The following is a 23,903-nucleotide window of genomic DNA, read 5'->3' as shown; positions in this document are numbered from 1 at the left end:
ATATTTGTTTCTGTTCTGTTTATGAAACATGTTGTGAGTTTTATTTAAAGTAAAGTGTGGAGAAGTTGGGTTGGTTCCTGACCATGTTTTCCCTTTAAATATGTAATTTCTGAGAATTAATCTTGAAAATAATGATGTGTTTACAGCGTGAGCTGTGTGCCTGAGATGACCATATCAAAGAATGCACTCACTGACATCTTACAGAACCAAGAGTAAAAAAAACTGACTGAAACGGAGTGTAAGAGCAGACTGAACCTGTGGATTAGTGATTATTTGTACACACACTGACCTCAGTACTGTGTGTGGCGATGTTTAACTAGAGCGTTCACGACTGGAACAGCAGACCAGGAAAAGTAGAAGAAGAATTTTTTTCTTTTCTATACTTTTTGATGTGTTTTTGAGGCCAGTTGTGGGCTGAACCTGGACTCCAGTAGTCTGACAGTGATCTCATATTATACCATGTTTACAGCAGTAAATGATAACAGCTATGTAAACACTGGAAACTCAAAATTTCAATAATAAAAAAAAATCCCCTTCAAAAAACCCACGTCAGAATTTGTAGGAGGAGTCAGACACCTCCTCTTCCTCCTGGTCGCCCTCCTTCAGACCCCAGAGCAGCATTCAGAGGAAGTTAAAGCCCTCAAAGCTCTTCAGCCTCTGTGAGTACCATCAGAAAATAGAGCAGTGATCCTTTGTGTTAGAGAGAGCACTCACTCAGTCTTTAATTTTTCTTTCCTCCTCTTAGAAATTCAGCGATGATGTCAAACTATTTGCCGTTAGCTTATTGGTCTTCTGCTGTGACGTCCAGCAGATCTGAAACAAGCTTCAGTACGAAGGTGAGAGTCTTTTATTATATTCCTGCTTATGGAGTCAAAATGTAATCAAGTACAAGTATGGAAGTATGTAATCTGATGTTCAATAAACATATGGAGATGGGTTTTCTTTCTTCTGAATAAGTAGTTAATGTTTTTGCTTTAATGTGCTTTTACCTGTACAGAAGTAAAAAGTGCCGTCCTGATAATGTTATTGAAAATGTTATTTGGCTCGCCATAAATTATTTGGTGATTCTTATGCACACGTTTAGCTCTTTGAAAGAAGATTGAATTTTTTTTTGGAAAATGGAGAGTTTATTGAAACATCTGACAAATTAGTTTGAAAAATTCTTGAAATTTGAATTTCTGCATATGACTTTACATTTGTATTGTATTTGCGACGTCTGGCATTTAAAAAAATGTAAACACTGGAAACTCAAAATTTCAATAATAAAAAAATCACCATGCACATCCCAAGAGGCCCCTCCCTCGCTCCTCCTCAGCCCCTGCCTCTGGCTTAAAAAAGTATTGTGCAATTTATTTAGGCTTTTCAGGGGAAAAAAAATCACACTGATGATGCAGATGTCTCAAAAACTCCCAAAAAACGTGTGTATCAGAGATGGTACCCGGGGACTAAAGGGTTGCAGCTTAGCTCGGTTCGATGAATGTGGCCCTGGTCTTACAAAAATTCCTGATATTCCTCAAAGAACGAGGCCTTCTGAGGCCATTTTAAAAGTAATTACAGGAAATTATTTGTTTCTTCTTTTGTGACGCATCCAGAGTGCCTGACCTTCATCAAACATAACAAAGTTTCCTCATCTGATATTTAGTTGATTTATATATTGATGTATACATGATATATTTATTTATTCTTGTTACGCCTTTTCTGTTAGGTCACTGACCCCACAGCCGGGCTCCTCAGGGGTCAGGGAGCCTGTGGTAGTTTTGATATGAGCTGATCTGTTAGATGTCAGATGCAGGTTTCTCTTACATTGATATGATCTCTTTTCAGGTGGGGCCTGTCCTTTCAGACACTTTCCTCCAATCACCATGCACATCCCAAGAGGCCCCTCCCTCGCTCCTCCTCAGCCCCTGCCTCTGGCTGAATGATTCCAGCTGTCAGTCACCGAGCCCTGCTTACATCCCACCTGCATCTTCTTCATCCTTGTATAGTAATCATGCTCTGATTCCATCCCCCACCCACCTCCTCTCCTCAACACCTGGATGTAACAGTTACCATGGCAACCTGTACACACCCTCCTCCCCCTCTGCAGGTGACTGGATGCTACCTGACAGTCTGTCTTGGGGGCAGGGATGTGGACCAGGTGAGTAATTACCTGCCTGTGCTAGTAGATCTGCGTGTGTGTCTTTTGTGCTGATGTGTAATTTGTCATCGTTTGCTCAGAGCAGCGCGAGTGCGTGAGCTGTGGGATGCAGAACGCCCCCCTGTGGAGGCGAGACGCTGCAGGTCGACTCCTGTGTAACACCTGCAGCCTCGGACAGGAAGCCAACAACACACCGCTGCTGAGACCGAAGAGACGAGCTGTAAGACGACACACACGTATTTGAAAAATTGTATTAACGTTTTAATTAGAAAATCGTGTTTTATTGATAATATTGCACCAATTTAAAATGAGCATCAGAAAATTAAAATTCTACACTGTACAGCAGGTAGGACTTTTATATATAACATTTTATATAGATATATCAAGAGTTTTTTTGAAGTTTACATTATTGTTTTAATTTTAATTAAGTCCCTCACAGGCATCTGTATCTATATTAATTTATCTTTTATATAATAAAAATTGCTTGCAAAGTTGCAGTCATTGATGATTCTGGTGTCTGTTGGGGCCTTTGGCAGAAATTCACATTATAAATAGTAATATAAGTAAGAAAGTATATCACTTTCAAAGATCATTTTTTTTGTTTCTGATGACTGAACTGACATGACAAACGGGAACATGACGTCCTGTCATGGGGACTCTTCAGAGCACGTTGTACATACAGTATAATCAGTTAAAAGTGGAATCCTGAACCTATAGTTAACATTTAAAGGTTGGACCAAACCCTTCTCTTTCCTGCTGGTGCCAGAAACGTAATCATTCTGAGAAAACTTAATGAAGGGATGTAGTAAATTATTTCACATTATAGAATTAGAATTCTAAATTACCCATAGGTGTGAATGCAAGTGTGAGCGGTTGTCGTCTCTCTGTTTGCCCTGTGGTAGCTGGGATGTGTGACCCTGATGAGGATGAGCAGAAGAGAATGGATGAATGGACAATAAAGTACACACAGCACAATAATTTACACCAGTACATCAGAGTAATCAGAGTACCTTAGCATACACATCCAAATTTCTTTGCGTCTCAGTTTCATAAGTTAGCATTCACAGCTTTGGCAGTTAGCCCCGGCAGACACAGCTGTCATCAGTGAACTAGAGAAAACTGTTCAAGATGGCAGTTTTCACTCTGTTACTGGTGCCCAACAAAACAGAGAGTAAACCAGCAACTGTAGAAATGGAAGAGACCAGGTTTAGCTCAGTAATGATGCCAGGACCAAGCTGGCTGGTTGTAAGATATTATGCCATATTTACTAGTTCCTTCGGTCTACAGTGTACCGGTGGTGTTCTGACTCTGACTCCCACCATACACCCTCAACTCAGTCATGTGACAGCCTGCGGAGATAAACACACCAGGCTGCTCTGCAGGCCAAGCTAACCACTGTTTAAAGCCAAAGTTTTCTCATCTTCCTCTTTTTTTCTTCTTCTCCTCTTCATTTTCATTGATCAGAATCAGAATCGTGTTTATTGGCCAAGTATATGTGCAGACACATACAGGGAATTTGGTTCCGGTAGATGGTGGCTCTCAAGCACAGCAATGTAAATCACACACACACACACACACACACACACACACACACACACACACACACACACACACACACACACACACACACACACACACACACACACACACGTGTCTATATATACACATACATACACAAAGCTGTGTACATCAGCATCACATCAGTTATCAGGTTTGATCAAAACTCCAGCTCAGGCATTCTTAGGGAGATCAGGTCATTGTAGTTTGAAGTTACTGGCGTGGGCCCTGAACAGCTGCCTGCCTCAGTGGCTCCTCTGATTGACAGACTAATTCTTAACTATTTATGATACCCAGTGATGAACAATACGAACAACACCATCTAACACTTTATATTAAAACTTCAAGTTAATTTTGGGTAATAGTTGTTTGGTTTTTTTTACTGTTCACGAAGAATAAAAATATAAATATTAAGAGCTAATTATTGCTTTGAAAACTAATTGATAACCATTATTTGGAGTGCTGTTGTAAATGTGTAAGCGATGGTGGTAACAGTGTAAGAAGGCAGGTGTAGTGCGCCGTTGGAGAGCTCGGTTTGTGTTTGGTTTCACTCACAGCAGACTTTTGTTTTCACTCCTTGTTTACTTCTGCTTTTGCTGTTTGCTGAGGTTGAGGAAAAGATTGTGGTTGGGGTTAAAATCATAGACTGTTTATAAAAGATGGACGTAGACGCAAAGATGCTTCGCTCCGGTTTGTGTCGTCGGGACCTTTGCATTTTTGTTTTTTACTGTTTTTATTTGGTTGGTTCGAGTTAGAAGGGAACACGTTTCAAATGCTCGTTTGTTCAGCAGCTGGTGCTGCTTCATTAGCAAGCAGCATCCTTAAGCTGTACAGGGGCAGTGCACAGACACAGAGATCATTAGTTAAATGCTAGTTAACTAATTTGTGCACATAACTAGGGTTTACATTCGGTTTCAAACCAGAACGACTGCATAGATGATGGATGAGTTATTTCTGTTATACTTATTTGAAGTCTGCTTGAAGTCGGCTCAAAGGGCATTTGGGTGCACTTTATGTTTGCGTGAAAGAGTCCAAGCAGTCATTAAAAAGTTGGACGTCTGCGCGGAGCTTCATGCTCACCATTTGATGACATCAGTTTTGTCGGTTGGACACATGTGGACACCTGAGTGGTCGCAGATTCAGAAACAAAAACACAGAATTTCAGTCACACTGCAGCACAGACTGCTCCGATGGTCTGTTCGTACAAAAACAAGGTCTAGAGGTCCATTGTAGAGACTCAGATGAGTGGAGGTGAAGCCCAGCGGACGCCAGCCTGTGCTGGGTCAGTCAAAGCAGTCATGAAACTAACAAACTCAAAAGTGAGCAGGTCATTAAAACAGCTGCGATCAGGCTGTAAACCTTTTTATTTCTGCTGACAAGACCAGTGATGGAATGTATCTCAGTACATTTACTGAAGCACAATTTTAATGTACTTTTACTTTATTGACACATTTCTACTACTTTTTACTCAGATGCTGTTATACTGTTCTTTTATCCTGTCTTCCTTTTCTCACCCCAACCGGTCGCAGCAGATGGCCCCGCCCCTCCCTGAGCCTGATTCTGCTGGAGGTCTCTTCCTGTTAAAAGGGAGTTTTCCCTTCCCACTGTCGCTAATGTGTTTGCTCATAGGGTGTCATATGTTTGCTGGGTTTTCTCTGTAGGGTCCATCTTACAACATAAAGCACCTTCAGGCAACTGCTGTTGTGATTTGGCGCTGTATAAATACAATTAAATTGAAAATACTATTTTTAATGTACTTTGTACTCCATACCATTATTTAAAATTTTTAGCTACTTCTTCTTCTTCTTCTTCTTCTTAAGTATTATTATATTTAACCCTGCCCATATAAGTAATGGAAAACACCTCCAGCTGAAACAATAAAGTGACACAATAACCGATCAGTAATTCTGATCCTCTAATATGATGAATGTGATTCAGCAGACTGAGTACTTTTACTTTAGGTACTTCATTTATATTCTGATGGTAAAACTTCTGGTTTTGAGGCTTTTACTTAAGAAAATAATTGAACAACAGGAACAGATCCACCACCATCTGCTGGATGAGGGGCATGCACTGAAAGTCCTGCCAGTTTTCTTCCTCTTATTTATTACTGAAAAATTCAGATTTCCTGTGGGAAACTTGTTCTTGTTCCCTCTAAAACATCTTGTGTGAAAAAGAAAATTGTGTTAAATTACCTCAAAATATATTTCAAAACAGTATGGTGTGTTATTCCAGAGCAGGATTCAGAGGAAAGGAACTCAGTGTGTCAACTGTCTGACTGAGCACACGACGCTGTGGAGGAGAAACTCTGCAGGAGAAGCCGTCTGCAACGCCTGCGGACTCTACTACAGACTACACCGGGTACTACAAAGTAAAATACTGCTCTGGCCACATGCTTTACTTCCTCTAGTAAGAGTAAAACAGCAAAGAAGGTGTTCCTTGTACTTTGAGGCTGAGTCTTTGTTAAATGTTTGCAGGTGAATCGCCCGCTGGCCTTGAAGAAAGATGGAATCCAAACCAGAAAACGGAAAGTGGTCACTAAGAATAAGAGGAAAACTGACCAATCAGAGACCAAGCTGCCTAAGGGGGTCCAGCCCAGTGATGTCACAGCAGCTGACAGCAGCGTTGTCGGGTTTTAGGTGACCTGATGCTGCAGGTAAAACGATCTGCAGCAGTTTAGGTTTTATTGTCAGAATTCAGTCACAGATAAACTGTAATGCAAGAAACGTGCATGTTTAGATTCTCAGGATCTCATTACCTCTGATCTCTCTCTGTTTTTGAACCTTCATAAATCCACCAGAGGAAAACATCAGCTCAGGACCTTCTTCTTCATTATCAGAACAATCGAGTGAATAAATAAATCCATGAACCTCTGCAGACAGGAGCTGCTCGCACAACCTTGAAGAGAAATTTGTGAGGGTAAAGTTTTTCAGACGTGTCTGCTGTTGTTGCTTCCTGTGTGCCGTCCTCTGTGATCACCTGTGTTTTTAGATTTTTGTTGGCTGTATTTACTGTGGACCTTGTCTCCAGCCCAATAAATGACTCACTTTTTGTTATTTAACACATCTTATTTTGCCTCCTACATTTTGGGTCCCCACTCCTCCACTCCCCCCTCCTTCTGACAGCAGCATTTATCGACAGCTACCAGGACGAACTCATCACTCATGTGATCCAATGCATAAACATTAACAGCCTGGGTTTAGTTTCAGCTGCCTCACACACGTAAAACTCAACGTTTTAGAAATGGCTTTAAATCCAAGACCCGTTCTAGAAAACAGGTTTGAAAAAACTCAGTTTAACATAAAGTCTGATCAGTTATTGATTAATTATTAATATCTGATTCATCCTTACGTGGGGAAACTCTGAGTTTTGGGATTTTACATTAAGCAGTCAATATGTGCTTGAAGTGCAGACTTTCAGCTTTAATGTAATAATAAAAAATAATAATGTTCCCTCTACATTTCTTGACAAATGAATGGTAAATGGTCTGTATTTGTATAGCGCTTTACTAGTCCCTAAGGACCCCAAAGCGCTTTACACATCCAGTCACCCACCCATTCACACACAGATTCACGGCAAGCTACATTGTAGCCACAGCCACCCTGGGGCGCACTGACAGAGGCGAGGCTGCCGGACACTGGCGCCACCGGGCCCTCTGACCACCACCAGTAGGCAACGGGTGAAGTGTCTTGCCCAAGGACACAACGACCGAGATATATATATTACTGTATATATTACTATACTATATTACTATTATATCTATCTATCTATCTATCTATCTATCTATCTATCTATCTATCTATCTATCTATCTATATATATATATATATATATATATATATATATATATATATATATATATATATATATATATATATCCTGTGTGCAAGGTACCGTACCCACACACTGCTCCCTGGGCGCCCAATGGCTGCCCACTGCTTCACAGAGTGAATGGGTTAAATGCAGAGAGGAATTTCCCCACGGGGATCAATAAAGTACACTGTCTTCTTTCTTCTTCTTTATTTTGCCTGTTTGTATCTGGTAGTCCCACTGGATCTTTGCTCGCTTAAGAATTGTTGTTTCGCCTTCAATCTGGATTCCATTTATAATATCCACAAAGCAGAACTAAAAAGTACTATATTTGTATGTTTTCTGTATATTAATGAATGGAATAAATGTAATCTGAAGTATTATTCAGTTTGTTCATGCCGGCACAGCAATGTAGTGGATGGCATAGTTAGAACTTAAACAGAAAATACTTGTCAGATTAAACATAATCATGCATAATATCAATCAGTGATAAAAATATAATCCAGTTTGTCGAAATACCAAAAAGCTCAAGCTCCAAATGAATCACTCATTCTTCTTTTTTAACTGCCTGAGCTTTTTTAAATTACATAAGAAACTCTAACATGACCGTGAGTGACCTCTGGGTGCTGATGTCACTGTTCAGGTCAGTTATTTTATTGCCCCTTATTGGAAACAGACAGACTCTGAAGCAATCATCCACAAAGAACAATATAAAAAGAGTAAAACCAACGCACAACAACCACAAAAATGTTAAATCACTAATACACCAAGTCATTAGACACAGTAAAGATCGTCGCCTGCAGCAGGAGCAAGCAGAGAGCCTCTTTAGTGTAAACACGGCTGACTTTGTTTTTGCTTTGCACTTTATTTAATTTTATTTTTTACGGTCGTCTGCTTTTGATTCACTCTGAAGCGTGCTGTTTCTGCTCCGTGTGTCTTCATGTGCTGGATTAGCAAAGCCAACAGGAAGCCACCAAAGCAAAGTGTCTGATCACCTTCATCAATGAGAGATTTCATTTTTTGATTTTCCATCAAATCTGCTAGAAACACGCTTTGACTTGCTGATTATTGAATGTAAACTGATGGAAGAAATCTCAGTCTTTCCATGTAAAGTTACATTTAAATAAACACAAAGTTACGAATACTTTAGGGGTCACTGAATGTCACGGAGGCCCCCAAAGTCCCGCAGGTTTAATGGGACTTATCACCCAAACTCCACAGTGAGATGTCAGCAGTGCTAACAGAGGCCTCAGCCTGTCACAGAGCATCATATGCTATTATCAGACAATAATACACCATACTCCCACCCTGGCCCCCACCCACTCAGAGCCTCCTGCTGGCTGCTTGCTGAGGGCCGAAATTGTGCAACGCAGGAGGCTTCTGGTTTTCCGGAGCCAGAAAAAAAGGCTAAGAGAGGAAAAAGGAGATAAAGAGAGGGCGGTTGGTGGTCTGAGGCCGGCCAAAGATGCCTTACCTCCCTCCACCACCTTGAATGTGTGTGTCTGTTTGTGTGTGTGTGAGGGGTCCAGGCAATAACAGTACGGATGAACGTCATGAAACATCAGAAACCACAGCAAACCCACACTTTTTTTTACAGATGTTCACAGAGGCATCCGTTAGCCGTTAGTGCTGGTTACACACACACACACACACACACACACACACACACACACACACACACACACACACACACACAGTAAACGGCTGGGGAGTGAACAGCTGCAGCAGATGTTGACATCTTGTTCTCTCAGCAGCCAGAAAACACTCAGAGAGTGGACTGCCACACTCAGAGATCCTCCAGGACATGAAGTCTGAGTTTGTCCTGAAGGTGGCGACAGAGGGAGGGGTCACCAGGTCACCACAGTTGGTAGGTTACACAGGCTGTGCGTATTGTGACGAGATCCCAGAAAACTAAATGTAAAAAACAAAGAGTGTGTGCGACACAGGAGTTTGGCATTTGAAGCACATATTTTATTTGAATGAGCTTCTTGGTAATGAAAGGACCCTCTCAGTCTGGTTCAAGTCTCATTTGGCTTTCAGTGGGGATGCATCGATCAGCTGTGAAGCTCACGTGAGAAAAGCCTTTCTTACATTCATGTTCCACCAGCCAGTAAAAGTTTTCTTGTCTGCATCGTAGCTGCATTTCATTTTCACAACCTACACGGATATTTTTGGCAGTTTCTCATGTTCCACAAACATCTGAGTAGCTTGTGATTTGTAGGTTTCCACTGTGGAGAATTGCTGCGTACATGCAGACATGTTAAACTGCAGGAGGCCCGTGATGATCTTTACTGCTTTCTTCACAGTCATTCAATAAGATCCAAACTTTAGTGACAGGTCTGTCTTGCAGTGATGATCTTTGGAAACTAGAGCGTCTAGAGGGGGATAAAATCGCTGTGCGGTAAATCATAAGGAGGGATACCTGGTCACTCTACCTACGTCTGAGTTGTCCACTTACTGACTCATCCTCACCCGCAACCCTGAATTGGTTAAGCAAAAGAGGATGGATGCATGGATGGATTCTACCTTCAGCAGTTTATTTTTAATGTGTCTTAATTATTTACAGATATTTTCTAACTTATTTATAACTGATCTCTGTCCTCTATAGTGAGGATTTTCTGATTATTCTGCTTTGATAATAAGATGCAAGCACAGGGCAGGACAGGGCCACCTTCATAGACTTTTGACCTGCGCATGATTGTTAATGTCTTGCCAGTGAGTTTTGCAGGATATGAGCAAAGTTTTTCTACTTGCTTGTAAAAAATCACCCTAACTTTGTTTTCTTAGAAGAGATGATGAAACAATAAATAGTTTTAAAGGTTTTTGTGGATATCTTGTTGACTCCATTTGCATATAGGGCATTTTCACATACTTCCCTGCAGAGGTATGTGCCACCTGCCTAGACCTCTTGCCCCTCCTTTGACCCCGCCCCCATGTAAAACTTTCTAGATCTGCCACTGAATTTGATTTAAAACAGAAAAGAGCAGGACGGATGGCTGCAGTTGAAGTTACAGTGAAGGGCGCCCCCTGGTGACTGCTATGGTCTCTGCACCTTTCCCGTTAGTTTTCTCTTTGAGGTTGTCCTTATTAAATCCACAGGATGTTCTCTGGATGTTTTCAGGTCGAGTGACTGTGAAAGCTCCTGAAGTCACTGAGCCCACCTCAGAATCGACAACAAGACAAAGTCATCCTCTTTTCATCTTCGGCTTTATGATTTTTCTCCTGTAACTTCTTCCCCTTCTAATAGTGAAATGTTCCCGTGGCCCTGGCTGCAGCGCATGCTCAGTCAATTGCCTCAGTTCTCTTTCTGCTTGACTTTATCTCTAATTTACTAAATGATTGATTTCTTCCAGGACTGCAGCATGGCTTCATAGCAGAAGAGTTGTGGTGCTGAACTGGGAGCATTTGAAGCATCATGAACTGAAAAACAACAAAGAGGATCCAGGACTGTGGACTCCCATCATTCTTATATCACATTATTTTATTTACCTGATAAATCTCCCCACCTTTAATATAAAACCTGTTGAATGCAGCTTTTGTATAAATAGTTAAAAATTGTAAATTCTATTTATGTATAAAATTTATTTTTACATAATGTGTTTAATGAATATTGGTACTTTGTGTATTATTTTCAGAGACTTACGAACACACTTTAATCATTTGGGTTTACATCATAAAATCACAAGTTAGGGCTTCATACCTGATAAGTGGACATTACAATTAACTCTTTACTGTTTATCCAACGGTGACATATTACGCTGATAATTACTGATCAGTGTGACTGAGCATTTATTATCTCTAAACCTTTTTTTCTTTTTTTCAATTTTTGGTCCTCGTGTGTGTGAATTTCGACTCTTTGGGGATCCGTGAAGGCAGCAGAGGAGCAGAGGCGGAGCAGCAGAGGAGTTCTGGGAGCAGTGACACGTTAAAAACTGTTTTAATTCGGTTTTATTCGCAGAATAAAAGCATGGACGGAGAAACACATACAGGTGAGCGCAGACACCCGGACAGGAGCGCCCACAGTCCGGTTCAGGTAGAAGTAGAAGCAAGGTTAGACTTAATTAATTAATTAATTAGGCCTAATTAATTAATGATCAACTTGGAATAATTACTATGTCCCATTCCCCTTCTCCTCATGGTTTGCATCCTCGTGTCATCATGAGGTGTAATCCAGATTTAAATTAAGTTGTGTGTCTTCCAGCTGTTGTTGGAATCTTTCCTCTGAGGGTTTTAAATACACAAAGTTATAGACAGATGCCTGCAACAGTAGGATCCATATGAGTGTCTCCAAAAGTCTCTTTTGGTCAGTGAAAACATGTTTAAGTTGCTGTTTAGTCTTTCCAAAGTGTCATCCATCCATCCATTGTGATCACAGTGGCACTCCCAAGTCAACCCAGAAAACAAGCATCGCTCCAGATGTCCCCAGAGTCATAAACCAGATTTGGGCTGATAGTTATAAATGGGTTATTCTACTCTTTATTCACAGACAGTGTGGTCTATGCACTGTAAGTGTCCATGATCCGATTTTCTGAGCACTTATCTCAAGCATTTGGTGTTGCTAGGAAACAAAAACGATTCTCCTCTATCAATAAATTGTGATAACAGTGTTTTGTTTTTGTTTGTTTTATGAAAAGGTGACATGGTTTTATTCACAGCAGTGATGTCATGAGGACTGTTATTTCTTCAGTTTGATTGGCTGGTGACAGAGAAGTGATGCACACTGGTGTTCCACAGCGCTGTGAGGACTTGAGCCCATGTTATACTGTGGCACTTTAAACTTCACAAAAATCACCTTTTCCCCTTAAATACTGCCCTCCTCTGTCTTTAACAACATATTTATCTCAACAAGAGTATTACCTCGATAAATAAAGGATTATGGTTATAGGTACGTTTGGCATCCCTTTCTCTAAATTGTTTAAATTAGCACTTCACCCAAAGAATTAAAACCCAATCTGGACTTGGGTATAGAAAGGGCTAGAGCCACTTATTCAGAGATAAGTTGACTTGATTCAGGCTGGGTCTGGTCAGTTTGGGTTCCATGTACACAGCTGGCAGTTTGTCACTTATAAAAGTCAGATTAAGTCAAGTTAGCTGGAGGTTTTCCAACCTGTTGGAGACATCTCGTCTGATTACTGATTATTGATTGATGTGTCATCAGCTGAGTTGCTCATTGATAGTGGAGCTGTTAACATCAGATTGGCTGCAGTAGTAGGGGGTGGTCCAACATGACATGGGCGAGGTGTCAATGGGTGAACTTGGGTAGAAGGTAGGATGAGAACAATGAAAGGAATTTTAATCAGAAAACAGTTTCTTAAGATTGTTATGATAATGTATAATTTACACGCAGTCATGAACAATTAACAGAGGACAAAACAGGAAGTTTAGGTACAGACACCCTTTGGTTACACTGGAAGCCCCGATGAAGCGGTTTATCAGCAGAATTTTAAATATTTTCAGTCATTTCTAGAAACATTAGAATTTTTTTTCATAAAGATTGAATGAGAATGAGTTTGTCAGCTTGTCAACTTTTTTCTTTTTTAAAATCACTTACTGTTAGCTTCTCAAAAAGATAATAAATTAAATACTGTTTAATGAGATCTGACCCAGACTTTGCTTCTACAGCGGAGGTAACAGGACTTCCTGAGTTGGAGAAGAAGGAAATCCATTCATCCAATAATCATCAGGAAGCTGGGCGGGGCATCAGCATCAGTGGTGTGGTTACCATGGAGGAGAAGAAGGAAGACGAGCGATGGAGGAAGTTGTTCCCAGATATGAAGAAGTGTGTGATCGTGATCACTCGTACCAGACTCGACCAAACAAACCTGTCAAAGCTGAAAGAGGAGGAGCAGGGAGGATGTGCAAGGTCACGTGACCGAGAGCAGGACTTTAAATTAAAGAGATTTGTGAAGAAGGTTGAGTTCAAAGGTCAAGCACATCGTGCTAGTGCAGATGATCCCAGGGGAATCTGCCACAGGCTGAGAAGATCCAGCATGCTGTGGCTGACACACTGTCCTGATGTCATCAGTGACCCCGCCCACTGCTGTGGCCTACACAGACGCAGAAAAGATAACCGTTGTGATGCCAACAACAACAGGAGCAACCAGTCAGGGGTGGAGCACAACTATTGCCTCAAAATCAAAGTGCCAGACACACCTGATGGCAACAGCCAATCACAAGACAGCAGGTGACAAAAGGAGCAGGGGAAAAACAAAGATTTTACAGAGAGTAAAGTATGAATGTAGTGATGTACTTCACGTGCCTCCGACAGGCTGCCGTCCCGCTATGGACATCAAGACAGAGCCTCCAGCTGCTGCCCAGCAGGTAAGTGATGTGACGACTTCTTTCAGGCTCCGAGGTTTTCACATGAACGCCGTTATTTAACAACAAACGGCTGAATTATACAATGTAAAGGTAAAGGTCTTGACACACCCTTTATTTTTTTGTATTTTGCTAGAAAATGGGAAATTGGTGCGATCATTTAGTGAATCATGTGCAGAACATACACGGAGATACAGTATACAAAGCAAAACAGAGTTTATACCATTTTAATGACCTTGAAAGTAAATATTTGGTACGACCACCAGTAACCTGAACTCTCTGAGGCAGCTTTCATGTAATTTCTTTAAATTGTGTTCAGTTATAGTTCTCCAGGCTTGGCTGCCTTTTGTTCTCTTCTCTGTCGAGATGGTCCCACACAGCTTGAATAATGAGAAGGTCTGGGCTCTGGGGAGGTCATGAATGACAGGTTTCATTGTGTGTGTTTTAAAATCCAGGTATGATTTATTGCAGTGGGTCAGGTACAACGACTGGACTGAAAATGAATGAACATGCTAGATTAGACACTTTGGTACAATAACTGATAAATGTTAGTAAGTAAGTAAAATTTATTTATATAGCACTTTGCACTAAAAAGAAAAGTCACAGAGTGCTTCACAATAGAAACAGAAATAAAAATAAAATAATACAAAATAGAAACTGAAAACGTAAAATGAAATAAGTTTGTTTGTACAGAAATGTCAAATGAAGTCATTGTAGGGTAATTTCCAATAAACTAAGTTCAAAAAAGGAGAGTCTATGGCTGACGCGTGTTCCTGGTTTCCAAAAGAAATGCTTCCAGTTGCATTATGATTTGAAGACTGTTTATTTATTACAAACTGAAGATGTAACAATGAACTCCTTCCTAAAAAAGCATGAAAGTTCCAAAAAATAGCAGTTATCCAGAACTACCTGTGCACACGGTCAGAAAACCGTGAGACTCCTAACCGCTCTGTCCATGCTCCTCCCCTTCCCTCTCACACAGGGTTTCATGCTACTATTGCACTTACATACTTAAAGTGAGAGGTACCCTCTTTTAGGTTCCAATCCCAAAACATTGACTTAAAATTACTTTATGTAAACACATATATTTTCACATTTATTAATCCTGAAAAGATGACTTATGTAATGAATCTATGAATTATAAAACAAACATGAACTCAATTGTAAATAAAAATATAAAGCAGACGTCTGGCGCTTACAGTCATTCAAGATTAGCTAGTAAATAACAATTAGCTAATGTTGTTCATGAGACTAAAGTCATCTCACTTTGGTAATGTAAATATAATATGGCCAATATTAAAGTTATAATTTCAATCATTATTAGTTATTACAGCAGTGAATGACTCTGTTTCAAATACTGAGCTTCAGTAAAGATTCAAGCTGCATTTATTTATATTTCCTGTCACCTTAAATCTTCACTCAAAGACAGGTTCCTTTGACACTGTATATATAAATGTATTATATATAAGAGACAAATATTGCTCTTTTAATATGTTGGCATTACTAAATTTGTCTCAGTACTTACTTTAAATATCCATGAAATCATCACATTCTCTGTAAGATTAACGTCAACTATTGAACGGCGTATATTTTAAAGTAAAGTACAAACATCACTAATGTCACATAACTTTGCCGACATGTGGCCAACAGGAATGTTTTAATGTTCTTCGTTATTAAACATTTGCACATAAATAAGTGACATAATATATGGGCCATGAAGTCTACACCGCCACAGCCTTAAAATTCAGGGAAATGAAGGACGCATTTGAGGGCCGCATTTCGAGCAGCCTTTGAATTGGGACAGCCTTCGTCTCGTCGCTGTGACGTAATCGGCCTTAAAATGCAGCCTTTGAGGCTGCAGACCCTGAATTGGGATACAGCCAATATGACCTCCAAAGTTTTAAGACTGGATTGAACAGCCTGAGAAGCAAGAATCAAAGTTTCTGTTTTAACTGTATTTAACTGCAGGAAGTTATCTTTTAGCCATTGCTTGATTTCTGTTAGACAATTACTTAAAGACAGCAATTTATAAAACTCAGAAGCTTTGAAAGAATAGTAAAACTGAATGTCATCAGCATAGAGATGATAGGAAATATTATTGAAACGTCGGATAATTAAGCTTTATATTCTCAGGGAGTGTATAGAGCAAAAAGAGAATCTGACCCAAAATAGATCCCTGAGGTACCCCACAATGCAGAACTGATGTTTCAGACAACACTTGATTCATAGAGACACTAAAAGGCCTCTCAGATAGATACAACACGAACCATTTTAAAACAACACCAGTAATCCCAAACCAGTCCTTAAGCCTGTTTATCACGATACTGTGATCGGCAGTATCAAAAGCAGAGGTGAGATCCAGTATAAGCAGAGCGGTGTACTCTGCTTATACTGAGTACACCGCTGAAATGACGTAAAATTCTGTTTTCCAAAACAATGTTAAGAAAATGAACGAACATGTGTAGATTGAGTCCAAACAGTTCTCATGTTTTCTCATTTTTCTGATCTCGTCATTTAGGAATGTGTTGGGTACCCGAAAGTGTAAAATGTTGACGATTTGTCATCTAGCGTAAAATATTACGCTTAGGGAGAATGTGTTGGAAAAATATAGCAGAATCAGATCATTCAACAGGTTTGTTAAAACTGTCTGTGCTGAAAGGTCAATTCGATTTCTAAATAATTTTTAAGGTTTTTTTTTTTTTTGAAAGGAAGCACCTTTTTCACAAGAAACAAACGTAAAATCAATAAGAAAGATCAGAGGCTTTATCTTTTGAACTGGTTTTCTCATGTGAATTCAATTTAATTTTATTTATATAGCACCAAATCACAACAAAAGTCACCTCAAGGCGCTTTATATTGTACAGTAGATACAGAGAAAAACCCAACAATCATATGACCCCCTATGAGCAGCACTTTGGCGACAGTGGGAAGGAAAAACTCCCTTTTAACAGGAAGAAACCTCCAGCAGAACCAGGCTCAGGGAGGGGCGGGGCCATCTGCTATGACCTGTTGGGGTGAGAGAAGGAAGACAGGATAAAGACATGCTGTGGAAGAGAGACAGAGATTAATAACAGGTATGACTCAATGCAGAGAGGTCTGTTAACACAGTTGTGTTGGTTGGGGTGAGAGAAGGATGTGAACTCACCGCTCTGCCCTCAAACCGACATAAAGACGTGAGACTCAGCTCTCACAGTATCAGCTGAGACACAGTGGACGCCAACCAGCTGGAACACACAGAGATTGTCGCCCTGAGCAAGATAAATCAGCTGATACAAAAGACAGCAGATATGACCAAGCTGAATCACACATTGGGAAACAGAGATGTAATCCCTCTACAACATCATCATCCTCCACCTCGTCGACACCCTTATATAGGTCCTTCTCTGAAGCCCTTCAAACCCAAGTGAATAGAGGCGTCCTTCTTACCCCAAAACTGGAACCACGCCCAAACCATAAACAATATGGCTCTCCACTAAACTTCAAAGTGTCTGATATCTGATATCGACCGGACACCACTTCTAGATTATACATTTATGAACAAAATACGTCCGGTCACTGTAAAAGTAACATTCCGGTAATTATGAGCAATAGATCCCTACATGCTAAAAACACTTACAACCGAACAGCACAGAATCTTAAAATAATAACTTGCAAAAATAGCCTCTCAACCACTGAAAAAAATATTAAGGTAGTGGCATGGGCTGGGTCTGTGACCCAGTGTTTGAGTTCTTATATATTTTGGTATTCATTTGTGCCCTAGTTTAGTTCATCTAGTTAATTTCGAGGTTGCAGTTCAGTCCTTTGTTTCTTAGTTGTTTATGTCATCTCCTCCTGTATTCAGTCTCCCTGGTTCATGCGTCTACCTGTCATGCGTCATGTGTGTGTGGTTATGTTCAGTTCAGGTCACGTCTAATCCCCATGTTTCCTGTTTTACTTTGAAAGTCTGTGTCTAATGTCAGTGTGTGTAGTTTCACTTTCCCTGTCCTGTCATTAGGTTCGTGTGTATCAGCTGTTCCCCCTCATGTGTTTCCACTTCCCTTGATCATTCCTTATGTGTATTTAGTCTCTGGTCGTGTCCAAATTCATAGGCTGCATCCTCCTGAGGACCCGGCCTTCGCAGTCTACATGGGCCGGGTCCTCAGAAGGTCGGGTAGGCCGGAAGTAAACGGCCGTGAAATTGGACGGTCTAGCCTTCAGATCTGCGTCGCCGCTGTCTCGGTGGAGTTTAATAAACTCAGCCGTCTGTTCCTTGCTATTTAAAATATAACAGGACACTGGCGTAAATTCTCGACCGTCTCATACTTCTGTTTAATCAGTTTTCTGTTTGACGTTTAGTCAGCTGTGTAAAAACCAAGTAGGAACCCACCAGGGGGATTAATAAAGTTTTATTTTATCTAATCTAATAACTTTAATCTCAGCCAAACCGATTTACTCACGAACAAACAAAACACTGAAAAAAGCCCAACAATAACATTTTTAGGTTGTCTAAGTGACTTATATATTACGTTTAACCCGAGCAGCGAAAGTCCGCGGTGATCTGAAAATGATGTGCCGGGAGTTGTGCCGTTCTCGACCGCATCAGTAACCCTCGAGCTCCCGGCTAGCTATCGAGCTGGTGGGTAACAGACGTCTCCGAAAACGTCGAAGCACTTTTGCAAATATGCGATATCTTGATAAACCGAGCAGATATTTGATGTTTACACAGGTACTTTCTCTCCTGAAAATATGTTAAAAGTTTATTTTGTGACCCAGAAAGATTAGTATGAGTAATTTTAAAACTTAGTAGCGGCCACCATTGTTGGAAACTGGAGTTTGGCTGGGCCGCGCTATGAATTCTGGGATATGGTAGGCCACGAAGGACACACCCGACCCATCCTTCAAATTCGGGGAAAAGGAGGACGCATTTGTCGGCTGCATTCGGAGGAGTCTACGAATTTGGACAGCCTTCGGCGCGTCGCTGTGACGTAATCGGTCTACAAATGCGGCCTCAGGAGGATGCAGCCCATGAATTTGGACACGACCTCTGTGTTTCATTCAGTCTGTGTCGCGTCGTCTGTGTTCCCACCCTCCGTGTTTTCACGGCCAGTCTTTGCAGCCATCGTCATCGTTCTCTGAGTCTCCATAATTTATCACAGTATTAGTTTCCCAGTTTAGTTATAGTTTAGTCACGGTATTTCTGCTTTGTTTGAACTCTGTGTCATCAGCCATAATAAAGGCTCGCTTTCAGTTTAAGTTCACTCCCGTCTACTCACTTGTGTTCGCACCTGGGTCCACCACACACACCACCGCACGGCCTGTCTCCACAGACCGTGACAGGTAGCTACATTAAACATTAAGATCGCTACATTAAACATTAGATCTTTATCAGGGAAGTCCCTCCTAATCAATGATTTCATAATTACACAAGATATACATGCTCTATTTCTTTCTGAAACTTGGTTAGTTAAGAATAATGAACAAACAGTAATGATAGAGAAACGTCCAGCAAATTATTTAATTCATGAGTACAGAAAAACCAGAAGAGGCGGAGGCCTTGCTGCAATCATTCACAACTCTATAAACCTGAAACTGACAAATGCATTTCTATCCAAAATCTCAGTCATGATGGATGAGATTGCGCCACTTAAGGTTAAAAGTCATGAGTAAAAAGAAGTCTCCGTGGAGAAGCGATCCACTAGTAATGAAAAAAGGGAGTGTCGACGTGCCGAGAGAAAATGGCAGAAAACTAGACTGCAAGCTCATTATGAGATATGTAAAGAGAGACTGAACCAAATATCAATTAACCTTAAAGGATGCAAGGGAATCATTCTTCTCTTAGATTATTCACAGAAACAACAATAATGCAAGGACATTATTTGCTACAGTGGAGAGATTAACTACTCATCCTGTGGAAGTAGCGCCCAAACTAAGCTCCAGCAGGGCCTGTAATGAATTTGCCAGATTCTTTACTGAAAAGATCTGGAACATCAATAAGTCAATCAGTACATCAGTTTCAACCCCAATACCAACATTGAGCCCAGTTAACACCCGTGCAGAGAAAATGACTGATTTCCAAACAATAAATCAATCGAGCTTTGATGAAATTATTGAGAAACTAAGCTCTGCCACCTGCTCCTTGGATATCTTACCAACAGGTTTTCTTCAAAAGGTCCTCCCAGTCATCAGGGCGGATCTGATCAAAATAGTTAACTCATCCCTCTTTTCAGGTATTTTCCCCAAACCTTAAAAACAGCAGTAATCAAACCAATACTAAAAAAGAACCTAGACAGCACATTAATGCAAAACTACAGACCAATCTCTAATCTCCCATTTATCGGTAAAATTATTGAAAAAGCTGTGTTCCAACAGTTAAACAGCTTCCTAACAATGAACAACCGCTTTGATATTTATCAGTCGGGTTTCCGTAAGCACCACAGCACCGAGCCAGCCCTCGTCAAATTTTTCAATGACATCCGTACAAATACTGACTGTGGTAAAACCACAGTACTGGTACTATTAGACCTCAGTGTAGCGTTTGACACTGTTGATCATGATATATTACTGGAACGTCTAGAGAGCTGGGTCGGACTCTCTGGTACGGCACTCGACTGGTTCAAATCCTACCTCAAGAACAGGAACTTCTTTGTGTCGATTAAACAATTCTCATCACAAGAAACAGAAATCACATGTGGGGTCCCCCAGGGCTCTATCCTAGGGCCCTTCCTATTTAGCATCTACATGCTCTCATTAAGACAGATTATAACAACAAATAATATCAACTACCACAACTATGCTGACGACACTCAACTTTATATCTCAATGACACCAGGTGATGTTGAACGCATCCAAATCCTCAATAAATGCACTGAGCAAATTAACAGCTGGATGTCCCATAATTTCCTCCAAGTAAACAAAAACAAAAGGGGAGGGGAAAGGGGAAACGCAAAGAGACGCAGAAAGACCTGAAGAAGACCAAAAACAGTTGAGACGCTGTCAAAAGGTGCGAGGGAGGCAACAGAAAAAGGGAAAAACCTATACTAATTAAAGGAAAGTAAAGGAAGAAAGGAAAAATAAACAACCTAAAGCAAAGAGGAATTGGGATTTAGACACGGTAGCAAACGGTGGGGTGGAGAGTGCACCATGGATTCCTCTTTGGAGGACTTATTTCAGTTTAAAACACTTACCCTAACCCCTAACCCTCATCCTACCCTAAGGGACAAACTCAAGAAAAGAGACAAAGATACAACAAGGGAAATTGAAAAAGGGGAAAAACAAAACGAAAGTAAAACCCTGAAAGTAAGGGACGGACAGAAAGAATGATATAATACAGAGAGCGCCTCCAATAGCGGAGTGTAATTTATTTTTTATAGAGGCTGTGGGCTGAAAACGACTGGGATGGACCGTGCACTCCAGTCCCCTTTCGGGGGGACTGGCTCATACCTACACCCTAACCCTAACCCCCGTATCCCTAAATTAAGTATAAGTTAAACTAAAATAAGTATAACAGAACCTACATAATGGAAAACACAGAAAACTAAACTCAGAACCCAAGAAGGAAGGACAGGACAGGCGAGGGGGTGCCCAAGCTAAATTAATGTGTTGTTAAGGGGAAATGATATATACATAAAGACAAAGAAAGCAAAGCAGTTACCTGAAGAAGACAAAAAGAAAGTCGAAACGTTGCACAAAGTGAAAAAGTAACAGCCACTGGGCTTTTCTCTTTCAGTGGAATCCAAGCAAAAGTGCACGGACCATTTCAAGCAGTATGGTGTGCAAGTCAGAATTTTAACTTCTTCTGAAACTTGCTGACATGTATTCCAATCACTTTGAGATTTTTCTCTAGAATGAAGTCCCAAGTCACTACATATGCGATGATAGACAGGTAGTTGGATAGAATTGGTGCATAAAATGGACAGTGGAGGTATTGGATGGAACAGTAGTGTGCATGATGAAGTACTTATGAGTGACTAGATATGTTTGGGGCATAGAAGCAGATGGAAATTTAGGGTCTGTGACAAAACTCTGGATTGAACCAAGGCCCTCCAGAGCTTCAGTCTGGCACTCTCCCAACTGAGCTATTTCGGCTGGTAACTCATATAGCGCCTGAACACAGACTTCACAATGTATGTATTAGTGCGCAACGGATTTTCATTCATGGAGAACTTTTTGAACTTTTGCAGACTTGCCTGATGAAGATCTCTTGAGATCAAAACGCATTGCAACAACTGCAATCTTTTTGTTTTGTTGTGATTAAAAGAAACTTTGACACAACAGTTTGATTATTTTAAGTTTATCTTTAGTTTAGTTTAGCTGCACAGTTTAGTGTATTTTAGTAAATCTGGTCATTTCACTGAACGCCGACAACACCAGAACCTGATGTGGTGTCCGGAGCTGGAAGATGAGGCCAGCTGGACTTGTTTCGCCTCCAAGAATTCTTGCCGCAGGAACAGGGACCAGGGCCGCTCTCATCGAGCACCGAAGAGATCCACGCATCAGTGGCATTCGCCGGAAAGACGCCGAACCTTTGCCGAAGAGGCTGGGATGAGACCTGCAGGCACAAGAGAGAATGACAGTCAGATCAGGTGGATTTCCCACAATCGAAGCCAAAACAGGTGCTCCTACCAATAGCCAACGGCCCGCTACGTTCCAGACAATAGCCGCACCACAGCCGGGACTGACAACGGGTACTTCAGGGCAACGAAGGACTTCTCCACAGGAACAAAGACCTTCACGTACTCCACAGACAGTCACATATGTTCCACAGCTTACTGCCTCTCAGCACCATGCACCTCAACCCTCTGATAAAACAGAGCCTGAAGAGGACCTTCTCCTGGAACTGCTGGGGGAACAACGGAGATCAACAGACACCACTTTACCACCAATGCAGCAGAGAACAGGACAACTCACCATCAGCACAAGAAGAGGGTGTAAGATTGTCAACGAGCCCCATCAAGCACAGGCTGGATGATAGCGGTCAGAAACATTTTCCAGAAATATCCTGACAAAAAAAGACCTGATAAGGAACTGCTTCAACTGCTGGAGATCAATCTAAAAGAAAGAAAATTGCACCAGCGTATGCTGATATTTTTATGGCTGAATGGGAGACTGGAGCTCTAAATAAATGTGACAAGAAACCTTTGCATTATTTCAGATACCTGGATCACATCTGGGGCATCTGGACACACTCGGAGGAAGACTTTGAACAGTTCCTGGACACACTGAACACACATAATCTCTCAATCAAATTAAAATCTATCCACATCAGTTGATTTTTTAGACACCTAACTTTCAAACATCTCACACACACAAAGTCTTTTTAAAAAAAAAACAGACACACATGCAACTTCTTTACATATCAAGTTATCATCCCAAGCACACATATGCTGTCTTAATCAAATCCCAACTACTCAGATTCCACAGAATTTGCACTCAGCAGTCAGACTTTAAAACTTCCACTAAGGTGTTGTTTTCAGCTTTGTCCACCAGAAGGTACTCACGCTCCTTCCTAAGGAGCTGTATCAAAGTCTTCCTTCAGATGCTGCCTCTGGTCACAACTTTTTCCTCCTCACCAGTTCAGCTGGTAAAACAGATTAAAAACAATTTTGAGACATTCCAGCAACAGTCCAGCCTCTGAAAGGATCACAGAATCATTGCTGCTTTTCAGAGGAATAAGAATTTATAGGATTATTTAGTACATGCTAAACTCAAAACATTATCTAACCCCAAAACAAGTGCTCAAGGGGAATTTTTTTCAACATAAGGAGTGGTTACAAAACAAAGTAAACAAAAATGTGTACCTGACCCGTTGTAGAGGCAGTCCCCACTCCAAAAACTGTGTATATCTGATCACATGTCAGCAAGGCGGACTGCAATATGTGGGAGAGACCGGTAACACCATCCTGGTCAGATTTACACAGCACAGGTATAACAAACCCCAAAAGGATAACCATGTTCCTCTCATTACCCACTTTGTTGGAATAATGTGAGGGCCACAGTGGTCCACAGCACAGAGGGGGAGATCTGCAAGGCTGTGGATTAACAAACTGAACACCGTTCACCCCAGAGGCCTGAATGAGAAGTTCAATTCATTTCACTTTCATTTA

General features: G+C 40.9%; 1 protein-coding gene, 1 long non-coding RNA gene and 1 other non-coding gene across 4 annotated transcripts; 1 reads left to right on the top strand and 2 right to left on the bottom strand.

Moving 5' to 3' along the window:
* The first annotated feature begins 52 nt into the window (after positions 1–52).
* gata1b (GATA binding protein 1b) lies at positions 53–6,750 on the top strand. Of its 2 annotated transcripts, XM_040022685.1 has the most exons (7): positions 53–659; positions 746–836; positions 1,825–2,137; positions 2,218–2,357; positions 5,930–6,055; positions 6,172–6,350; positions 6,495–6,750. In XM_040022685.1, exons 2-6 carry the CDS (start codon positions 756–758, stop codon positions 6,331–6,333), a joined length of 822 nt encoding a protein of 273 aa, XP_039878619.1. In that variant the 5' UTR covers positions 53–659; positions 746–755; the 3' UTR covers positions 6,334–6,350; positions 6,495–6,750. The 2 variants fall into 2 exon arrangements, with proteins under 2 accessions (XP_039878619.1, XP_039878620.1); XM_040022686.1 differs by having other exon boundaries at positions 53–836.
* Positions 6,751–16,780: 10,030 nt separating this feature from the next.
* Positions 16,781–20,788, bottom strand: LOC120728025. The gene is made up of 3 exons (XR_005694625.1): positions 18,843–20,788; positions 16,967–17,885; positions 16,781–16,827 (listed from the first exon to the last, which is right to left on the bottom strand). It is a non-coding gene; the product is annotated as an uncharacterized LOC120728025 (long non-coding RNA).
* A 1,024-nt stretch (positions 20,789–21,812) lies between these two features.
* trnaf-gaa lies at positions 21,813–21,885 on the bottom strand. The gene has a single exon. It is a non-coding gene; the product is annotated as a tRNA-Phe (tRNA).
* Between the last annotated feature and the right edge of the window lie 2,018 nt (positions 21,886–23,903).

The sequence above is a fragment of the Simochromis diagramma genome, unplaced genomic scaffold, assembly GCF_900408965.1.
Source record: "Simochromis diagramma unplaced genomic scaffold, fSimDia1.1 OVJJ01000308.1, whole genome shotgun sequence".
Lineage (NCBI taxonomy): Eukaryota > Metazoa > Chordata > Actinopteri > Cichliformes > Cichlidae > Simochromis > Simochromis diagramma.
Note: the sequence above shows the minus strand (reverse complement) of the source record. Positions and strands in the feature narration are given on the sequence as shown.

Bases quoted from the DNA above. Each gene is read 5' to 3' on its own strand.
- gata1b (XM_040022685.1), top strand. From the start codon at position 756: ATGATGTCAAACTATTTGCCGTTAGCTTATTGGTCTTCTGCTGTGACG. The intron at 837-1,824 runs GTGAGAGTCTTT...ATCTCTTTTCAG, and splicing joins AAACAAGCTTCAGTACGAAG to GTGGGGCCTGTCCTTTCAGA. The intron at 6,056-6,171 runs GTACTACAAAGT...AAATGTTTGCAG, and splicing joins TCTACTACAGACTACACCGG to GTGAATCGCCCGCTGGCCTT.